Raw genomic sequence first — 10,057 nt, 5'->3', positions numbered from 1 at the left:
TTTCAAGGACAAAACAAGCAAATTGGAAGATGCTGAAAACGCAATGTTAGAATTGTACTGTGAAAGAGCTCAACTGAAAGATGGCCAAAAAATTCTTGACATAGGTTGTGGTTGGGGTTCCTTTTCAATATATGTTGCAAAGAAATACAAAAACTGCGAGGTCACAGGGATATGTAACTCATCTTCTCAGAAAGCTTACAAAGAAGAGCAGTGTAGGTATGCTCTAATTTGAAGTTCTCAATTTCCATTGATTTGAGAGGTTAATGTCATTTCTAAAGTAATGAAAGTATATGAATTGTACACAGTTTTGTGCATGAAAGTTGAAATTTGCACCAAACTATATTTAGGCACCTTGAGCTCCCTAATGTAGAAATAATTGTGGCTAACATCAGCAATGTCGAAATGAAGGATTCGTTCGACCGAATTATTAAATAGGAATCTGTAGAGGTAATCTTACTCGTTTCTTTTTCCCCGTCGAAACCTGTTCATTGTTGCATTAATTCCTGCAGCATATGAAGAACTATAAGGAACTTCTTAAGAAGATGTCTTTATGGATGAAGGGAGATTAGCTTGTTTTTCATTCAGCACTTTTGTCATAAAACATTTGCTTATCACTTTGAGGTACTCTTTACTCCTTTTTGTGCACTAGTTGCACTAGTTGGCATTTGTTTCACAATTCTAGAGATGACTAATCTTTGAAGATTACCAAATAATGCTTTGCATTAAATCAAATTCCTACACATGTTTATTTCATCTTTTTCATGTTTGTATATTTTTGGTTTCCTAATCACATGGAAGAACCATTTTCTTTGTGTTGCTACTGAGTACTATTTGCATTCTAATTTTTTATTGTCCCAAAGCCTTCATGTCATGTCTTGAATATTCCCTCTTAACTTAGGATAAAAATGAAGATGACTGCATTACAAAATACTTCTTCGCCGGAGGAACCATGTCTTCAACAAACCTACTTCTCTATTTTCTGATTAATTTTCTTCACATATAGGGCTGAGTATTCAGTTAAAATCAAACCGAATCGAACTAAATTTTTTCGAGCTAACTGAAATAGTTAAAATTTCAAATAAAAATCGAATAAACCGAATCGATAAAATATCTCGGTTAATTCGATTGAAAATCGAATGAACCAAAATTTTTAAGTATTATGAAAGATTTATCAATTAAATAAAGATTTATAAGTTTATTTACTTAGAAATTTATCGATTATTTTTTAATTTTGATTAATTCAATTTATTCAGTAATTTATTCGGTTTAACCGAATAAGAAATTTCAAAACTGAAATCAAATCGAATTAATCGATTTTTTAAAAAAATTAATATTTTGAAATAACCGAATCGAATTTTTTAAATTTGATTGGTTCAATCGGTTTGTTCGATTTAACCAAACTTTTACTCACTCCTAATTACGTGAATGCGGAAGCATCTCACCGTTGTATCATAGCCTTGGAGGTCAAAATTTACTTTATTTTTTTATATTAGGTATCCAATTTACACCGATTAATCCAATAAATGAGGTGACTCTTGACGCGACATCTACATCTCTAATTGTTCAAACGCGCTATATGCATGCATTTTAAATCCTGATTACATAGGAAAAGTATCATAAAAAAACTCAAACTTTACTTTGCTCCTTAACTTGTTTTCATGACCAACTACACCATGATATCATATTTAATATTTAAAAAAAATCATTCATCCTATTTAGAAATATAGCTTTCATGATATTTTTTTGAAGATCTAATTATGTTAATGCAGAAGCATCTCATTGTTGTATTATAGCCTTAGGGGCCAAAATTTATTTTATTTTTTTATATCAAGTATCCAACTTACACCGATTAATCTAAGAAGTGAGGTGACTCTTGACGTGGTGTCTCAGCGTCACTAATTATTCAAATGCGCTACATGCATGCGTTAAACCCTAATTACTTTAGAAAAGCATCATATCTATTGTCATTACACCGTGCTCTAGGAGATAGTTTATTTTACTTTGTTGCTTGTCTAGCTTATTTTTGTTTGCTTAGAATGTAAATTAACTCTGACAAAAACACAAACTTTACTTTGTTCCTTAACTTGTTTTTGTCTCCTTAAGATGTACATTAATATTGAAAAAAAAAAAACTCAAGTAAGGTGACTCTTAACGTGGCGTTTCAACGTCACTAATTATTCAAATGATATGCATGTGTTTTAAACCTTGATTACTTAGGAAAAGAATCATAAAAAAACTCAAACTTTATTTTATTTCTGAACTTAGTTTTTGTCGTAAATTAACATTGAAAAAAAATAAATTAATTGGCATCTGTCTGGACTCGAACCAGAAACCTTCAATGTGTTAGACTGACATGTGAACCAACTACACAACAACACAATTACATAGGTTTTAATGTCACTAATTATTCAAATGATATGCATGTATTTTAAATCCTGATTACTTAGGAAAAGTATCATATTTTTGTTGTAAATTAACGTTGAAAAAAAATAAATTTATTGGCGTCGCCCGGACTCGAACCGAAGACCTTCAGTGTGTTAGACTGACGTGATAACCAACTACACCACGACACCATTGCATGTGTTTTAATGTCACTAATTATTCATATGATATGCATGTGTTTTAAACCTGATTACTTAGGAAAAGTATCTCGAACCGGAGACCTTCAATGTGTTAGACTGACGTGATAACCAACTACATCACGACACCATTGCATGTGTTTCAATGTCACTAATTATTCAAATGATATGCATGTGTTTTAAACCCTGATTACTTAGGAAAAGTATCATATTTTTGTTGTAAATTAACGTTGAAAAAAAAATAAATTAATTGGCGTCGCCCGGACTCGAACCTGAGACCTTCAGTGTGTTAGACTGATGTGATAACCAACTACACCACGACACCATTACATGTGTTTCAATGTCACTAATTATTCAAATGATATGCATGTGTTTTAAACTCTGATTACTTAGGAAAAGTATCATATTTTTGTTGTAAATTAACGTCGAAAAAAAACAAATTAATTGGTATCGCCCGGACTCGAACCGGAGACCTTCAGTGTGTGAGACTGACGTGATAACCAACTACACCACGACACCATTACATTTTAATATTGGAGGCAAAAATTTACTTTATTGTATTATACCTTCAGTGTATTAGATTGACATAATAACCAACTACACCACAATACCATATTTAATATTTTAATAAAGTGTTTTATCTCATTGAAAAATACAGTTTTCATGATAATTTATGTGAATGCGGAAGCATCTCACTGTTGCGTATGTAGCCTTGGGGGGCCAAAATTTACTTTATTTTTATATCAGGCATCCAACTTACTCCGATTATTCCAAGAAGTGAGGTGACTCTTGATATGGCATCTCAGCGTCATTAATTATTCAAATGTGCTACATGCATGCGTTTTAAACCTTAATTACTTAAGAAAAACATCATACCTATTACCATTACACCATGCTCTATGAGTCATAGTTTATTTTACTTTGTTGCTTATCTGGCTTATTTTTGTTTGCTTAGGATGTAAATTAACTCTGACAAAAACTCAAACTTTACTTTGTTCCTTAATTTACTTGTTTTTGTCTCCTTAAGATGTACGTTAACATTGAAAAAAAATAACTTAAATAAGGGGACTCTTGACTTTCAGCGTCACTAATTATTCAAATAATATGCATGTGTTTTAAACCCTGATTACTTAGGAAAAGTATCGTAAAAAAAACTCAAACTTTACTTTGTTTCTTAACTTGTTTTTCTTGTAAATTAACGTTGCAATAAAATAAATTAATTGGCGTCGCTCGTACTCGAACAGGAAACCTTCAGTGTGTTAGACTAGCATGATAACCAACTACACCATGACACCATATTCAAATTAAAATAAAGTTTTTCATCCTATTGAGAAATACAGTTTCCATGATATTTTATGTGAATGTGGAAGCATCTCACCGTTGCATCATTGTCTTGATCGCCAAAATTTACTTTAATTTTTTATATCAGGTATCCAACTTACTCTGATTATAGCAAATTGCAAGAGGTAAGGTGACTCTTGATGTGGTGTCTCAGTGCCAATAATTATTCAAATGCGCTACATGCATGCGTTTTAAATCCTGATTACTTAGGAAAAGTATCATATCTATTACCATCACACCATGTTCTAGGAATCACAGTTTACTTTACTTTATTCCTTGTCTTTATTCCTTGTCTTGCTTGTTTTTGTTTGCTAGGATGTAAATTAACAATAACTCAAACTTTACTTTGTTCTTTAACTTACTTGTTTTTGTCTCCTTAATATGTAAATTAACTTTGAAAAAAAAACAACTTAAGTAAAATTGCCCAAACTTGAACCACTGAAATTAAATCGGAGATCTTCAGTGTGTTAGACTAACATAATAACCAACTACACCACAACATCAAGATTAATATTTTAATAATATTTTTTTATCCTATTGAGAAATACAATTTTCATGATATTTTTCTAAGGATGTAATTACGTGTAGGTTGAGTATTCAGTTAAAATCGAACCGAATTAATTAAAATCGAATCGAACCGAATTTTTTCGAGCTAGCCGAATCGATCGAATTATTAAATAAAAATCGAACAAACCAAATTGATAAAATATCGATTAATTTAGTTGGAAACCGAGTTAACTGAAATAATCAGATTTTTTAAAGTATTATGGAAGATTTATCAATTAAATAAAGATTTATAAGTCCACTTACTTAGGAACTTACCGATTATTTTTTTTATTTTAATTAATTCGATTTAACCGAATAAGAAATTTTAAAACCGAAACCGAAATTGAAACTGAACTGAATTAACCGATTTTTTGGAAAAAAAAATAAAATTCTGAAATAACCGAACTAAATTTTTAAATTCAGTCAATTTGGTCGGTTTGTTCGATTTAACCAAACTTGCTCACCCCTATTCGCATATACAAATCTGGATTTTATACTAATATTTTCCTTTTGCTAATATTAAAGGAATTTTGTTTCATGTTATACCGTATTTCCTTTGAATAGATGAGGTTACTAGACTGCATGATTAATGGACATCAACCTAGTAAGAAATGTTACCACAAGATTATAACCGTTAGGCAATGCTATTGCAACAGGTCTTGCCCGACCAGATCAACCATAAAAAAAACAACCACCACTGCCAGGCTAGACTAACGCACCCATCTATAAATCCTCAATTCATCTGGTTGAACAGCCCATTCAACAAGAAAAAAAGGTGTTAACCACTCACCTAATTCTCAAAACATCAATGGGAAGGAAACTAGTAAACTGTCCTGTGCATTGCATATTAATAGTATTTAAGAAGTTTGCCTTGTAAATTAATAAAGGACCACTGGCAAAGAAAATAAATTAATACCATGCTGCACAATTTTAGCATATTTAAAATATTAGATGCAACTTAGTTTAAGACATAACCTAGTCTTATGTCTAAGTTTTAGAATTATTTGTCTTAAAGAATATAAATACATGTTTTGTATTTCTAAATGAAAAATACAATATTTTCTCTCACAACTTTATATCATAATGGGTTCTTTTATCCCTCTTCAATTTCCTCAAGAGGAGGCTGCAAATTTAATATGGCACCATGGTCCCCCTTCCTCCATAAAACCTATTTCTCTTTCCTCTACAACCTTTCCCCTTCACCATCATAAAATCTTATTTTTCCAAATTTTGTTTTTTCTCTTCCAAATCTTGTACTACTTTTGCTTGTACACAACATCAACAACTTAAAAATTGCAAGTCCTTAGAGAGCAAGAAACCAAATTCCTTGATAGTGGTGTTCTTCCATTGCAGCAAATCCTCCTCTGAAATGCCACACATACATCATAACATCTTCCTCCTTGATGCTCTTCAATATGGACTTCTTCACTATGACAGAGTCATCCCCTAGTGATGTTTCAACAGGGATTTCCTTCTCAAGTAGTAGTAGTAGGAGGAGTTCAAAATAGGTTTTTTCCCTCTCATTATAATTAGTTATGTCTAAGAGATGTTACTATATGAAATGCCCCATAATTTCCCTTCATAGTTATATTAATTGGATTGCTTTTACCAACACAAAACAAAAGATAGAATTTTGATCCACAGTGTAGAAACATGGTTTATTTGACTAGAAAAACATTAAGTCATCCTACAATGCTGAAATCTGAAGTCGCAGCCATTACCAATTAATAACAGGAATGGAATTTTGAATTTTTGATCACATATTATATAACTAACCCAGGGATAACTTATGACGTTTTAACCTTTATCTCACTTTGTAGGATGATGTTACTGTGCTAAACCATTGGCTCGTCAATGGGTCGCATTATGCAAGGACAAGGTACGTTTGAGTTTAAAACTTTGATTTAGCTATTCTTTTGAAAGTAAGTAACATCACGGTGCATGTAATACTGTGAGCCTTTGCCCACTGTCATTCAAGAAATTATTAAATATTCATACTGAAATTGCCTTTCGTTATTAGGATCCTAAGATTTTAGTTCAACAGCTCATTTTCTAATATCTCTGACTCCATAGTTTTCCTCAATCCAGATGTTACGGCAGGGACTCAGCTACTAAATGGACGGCATATTGGAGGACTTTCTTCATCTCAGTTGCGGAGCTTTTTGGATACAACAAAGGGGACGAGTGGATGGTTGCACTCTATCTGTTTAAGAAAAAATAATCTCTCTTTTTATAATTATATAACTGGAAGAATATTGGTTGCATGGTTTTGTAGATGTTCATCTCGAATTTACGAGTATAGTGTATTTGCTTTGAAATTAATTATCATTTGAAATATTAATTACGAGTATAGTGTATTTTATAGAATTAGAGTTGAGTTTTCAGTAAAATTAATTAATAATCAAATACTATATCACACTCCCCTCGAAGAATGAATGACTCGCATGGTCTCACGCGAAGCAGAAGAATTAGCATGGCCGGCCGCGGACGCAATCCAGAGAGCCCGAGTAGCGCGTGAGCCTGTTCACGAACGTTCCCGGCTTCGCCTTGATCAGATCCTTCTGGTCGAACGTCGCCTTGTTCGGGTCGCTTCCCGACTGCACGAAGAACGCCCCGTTCTTCATCAGGTCACCTTCGGATCTCCAGCTCCAGTCCTTCCAGACGTTCTCCGGAGAGTACTCTCTCTTCGTCACCTGCAATGAGTTTAGAAATTAGGCAGGCATTTAATTTGCGAGTGCTGCCAAAAGTACAGGATTAATCGACCTTAATCGCTTCTTACCTCTCTGGCATAGATGTTTGGTGGAGCGATGAACCGGTTCCCTTGGCTGAGAATGGTGGGGTGCTTGCTGCCGCCGATCGCGTACATCAGCCAGTGGGTGTAGTCGTTGTTAACGACGTGAACGAATCCCCACCGGCATCTGCTTATTAGTTTGTGAATTGTGATATCGATCGATATCGAGCAAGACGTACGAGATGTTTGAATTATTATTATACCTTGGCATTCTCTGGACGAGACCTCTCCCGAAGTGGTTGAAGGCGACGGTGATCTGCATGAGCGCATCGGGCGAGTAAGAATCGCTAGCCCCAAACAGCATCACCTGAAGGAGAGAATTAATTAATACGCGCGCAGAGATCGAGGAATTGTGTTAATTAGTTTGTGGTCGATCGATTTGATGAATTGTGTGTGTTAATTCGTACGTCGTTGTGCTGGGTGAAGTGGGAGTTGGAGATGGTGATGGCGGTGGATCCCATGATGGCGTCGATGAGGCCGTCGCCGCAGTTGGACATGGAGACGTGGTCGATCCAGATGTCGCTGGAGCCGAAGATGGAGATGCCGTCGCCGTCGCTGCGGGTGCGGAGGCCGTAGTGCGTCTCGGAGTCGCGGATCAAGCCGCCGTCCCCCTGCGTGATGTCCTGGATGTGGAGGCTGTGGAGGATGACGTTGTGGACGTACTGGATGGTGATGCCGGCGCCGTTGGCGATGCGGACGTTGACTCCGCGGCCGTCGATCGTCTTGTTGCTGTTCACGATCAGCTCCTCGCTGAGGCGGATGATCATGTCCTTGGCGAAGACGATCCAGAGCGGCCGGTTTCGGGTCACGCCCCACCGCAGCGTGCCCTTCCGCGGGTTCACCATGTCGTCGTCCCTCGGGTCGGTCACGACGTAAAACCGCCCGGCCATCCCGCCGGTGGTGTGCCGCCCGAACCCCCTCGCGCACTTCGCCAGCCGCTTCCGGTTCTTGTGCCAATCGCCGCGGCACCTCCAGCACCGGTCGATCGGGTTCGTCGCCACGCACGGCCCGCCCTTCTTCTTCCTCCCGCGCAGCCCTCTCCTCGTGCTGTTCGTGCTCGCATGCTCCCTCTCCATATCCATCGCTCTTCCGATTTGAATTGAAATTAACCAAAATCAAAATCAAAATCATCAAGACGAAATTAAAATCTCAAAACAGTTATTATACTTGTGGACATCGGCATTGAAGGTGTTGGCGACGGACTCGGGGTTGGGGTTGTAGGCGGCTTTGGACTGGGCGAGGGCCAGCGCCGCCTTCTTCTCCCAGTACTCATCGTACTCGGCGATGTGGGCGATGGCGGAGGCAGCGAAGGCCAAGAAGAGAAGGCAGAGGAAGAGGAGCTTTGGCCTTGATGACTCCATGGCGATTTCTTTCTAGCTAGCTAAGATCTGCGCGCGTTCGAACCAGTACGAGGTAAATTGTTGGGAGGTCAGAGATGGAGAGAGGTGAGGCCTAAGAGGAGAGGGCCATTGTTGGTAGCCCCCTGCAACATGGAGCCATGGGAGGGCGAGGCTGCTTAAATAGCGAGGAAGAGGAAGCGACAAGGGAGGTTGGCCACCAGAGGTTTGGGGCGTAGGTGGGTTAGTTAGTAGTGTTGGCATTTAGTTGAGAGATTAGATTTGGATTGTTCGGAGGGAAAGGAGGATCTAGGGGCCGTTGACATCCTTACTATATTTGGAATGTGTCGGGTGTTGGACTTATTTTCATGTCTTAATTAAATTTTGCCACATTAATTGTTATCTTGCCAACTTTATCTCAAGGTATAATTGAATTTGTTACTATTAGATGGATTTACTTTTACTAAAGTGAATAAGGATTAAATATCAAGGGCAATATTCTCTCCCATCATGATCAATGTAACTTCTCAATTACCTCCTCACATATGATTGTGGGGCCGCTACGATTACTGATTCCATCTGAAGTTTAGAGGAAAAATAAAAAAATAAATCAAAACAGGGTACTAAATAATCTGTAATTTATTGAGTTTTTTAAATTTATTTACTAAAAGTTTTATCCAATTTTAGTTGAATTAAATAATAATTTAATAAATAAACATTATTATTTTGTTTTTAAAATATATATGTAATATTATATTATAAATTTTATATTTTTATTCATTATAGATTTTATATTATAAAAATAAAATTATAATTATTTATAGATCATTTATGAGTTTTAAACAAATATAATTAAGTTCTTAATTATCCATACAAATATCATACATATTCACAAATATCTTGTTCATTTATCATTCTATTTTTTAAAACAATCAATGTCTTATTTTTAATCAGTATACTTCTCATTACCCTAATTTGTTATTCATTTTACTAATTTATGATTATAATAATCAAGATTCTGATAAGAAGGAAACTGTGAATATAAATACTTTTAAATTACTAACTATTCACGAGTAAAGTACAAAAAACATTTCAAATTAGCATAAATAAAAAAGTCCCATTTGAACTGTTCTTTTTTATTTATCTAAATATTACATATGTAAATTTTAATAAAATTTACGCTGTAAATAATCTCTCATAGCAAATCTAAAATTATAGGACAACTTAAAATATTTTTTGCTTTAGATTAATAATAGTGAATAGAATTTTTTTCACTTTTAATAAATGTTCTTTTGATTAAAAAACTAATTTAAAATAAAAGAATAATAGATTGATCTCCCCCTATAAATAAGTGTTTTGGATGGCGGAGTCAACGAGCTTTCATCGTAAACGAATCAAGTTATTAAAATAATTATTCAAGTTTACTTTAATTTTTTTTTATAAATTTGAATTTGATTCAAATT

The 10,057-nt window shown here is 35.3% G+C and overlaps 1 protein-coding gene, 3 non-coding genes and 1 pseudogene across 6 annotated transcripts; 1 reads left to right on the top strand and 4 right to left on the bottom strand.

Annotated features, from left to right (window-relative positions):
• Window positions 1-4: 4 nt before the first annotated feature.
• LOC141818286 ((S)-coclaurine N-methyltransferase-like) lies at window positions 5-5,343 on the top strand (annotated as a pseudogene).
• On the bottom strand, window positions 2,500-2,573 carry TRNAV-AAC (transfer RNA valine (anticodon AAC)). Its single transcript has one exon. It is a non-coding gene; the product is annotated as a tRNA-Val (tRNA).
• TRNAV-AAC (transfer RNA valine (anticodon AAC)) lies at window positions 2,831-2,904 on the bottom strand. The gene has a single exon. It is a non-coding gene; the product is annotated as a tRNA-Val (tRNA).
• TRNAV-CAC (transfer RNA valine (anticodon CAC)) lies at window positions 3,025-3,098 on the bottom strand. The gene has a single exon. It is a non-coding gene; the product is annotated as a tRNA-Val (tRNA).
• A 1,591-nt stretch (window positions 5,344-6,934) lies between the features above and the next one.
• Window positions 6,935-8,618, bottom strand: LOC141818285 (pectate lyase-like). Of its 3 annotated transcripts, none has more exons than XM_074705805.1 (5): window positions 8,395-8,618; window positions 7,665-8,325; window positions 7,461-7,564; window positions 7,246-7,384; window positions 6,935-7,159 (listed from the first exon to the last, which is right to left on the bottom strand). In XM_074705805.1, the coding sequence occupies exons 1-5, from the start codon at window positions 8,616-8,618 to the stop codon at window positions 6,935-6,937; spliced, it is 1,353 nt and encodes a 450-aa protein (XP_074561906.1). The 3 variants fall into 3 exon arrangements, with proteins under 3 accessions (XP_074561906.1, XP_074561908.1, XP_074561909.1); XM_074705807.1 differs by having other exon boundaries at window positions 7,665-8,343; window positions 8,425-8,618; XM_074705808.1 differs by having other exon boundaries at window positions 8,425-8,618.
• Between the last annotated feature and the right edge of the window lie 1,439 nt (window positions 8,619-10,057).

This window comes from Curcuma longa, unplaced genomic scaffold, assembly GCF_044706935.1.
Source record: "Curcuma longa cultivar G26 ecotype Majalengka, Jawa Barat unplaced genomic scaffold, ITB_CL_G26_1.1 contig_24159, whole genome shotgun sequence".
Classification (NCBI taxonomy): Eukaryota; Viridiplantae; Streptophyta; class Magnoliopsida; order Zingiberales; family Zingiberaceae; genus Curcuma; species Curcuma longa.
The sequence above is the reverse complement of the archived record's forward strand: the minus strand, read 5'-3'. Positions and strand labels throughout refer to the sequence as shown.

Coding starts and splice junctions, on each gene's coding strand:
- LOC141818285 (XM_074705805.1), bottom strand. CDS start 8,618: ATGGAGTCATCAAGGCCAAAGCTCCTCTTCCTCTGCCTTCTCTTCTTG. Junction 8,326..8,394: donor TGTTTTGAGATTTTAATTTC/GTCTTGATGATT, acceptor GGATATGGAGAG/GGAGCATGCGAGCACGAACA. Junction 7,160..7,245: donor CAAACATCTATGCCAGAGAG/GTAAGAAGCGAT, acceptor AACTCATTGCAG/GTGACGAAGAGAGAGTACTC.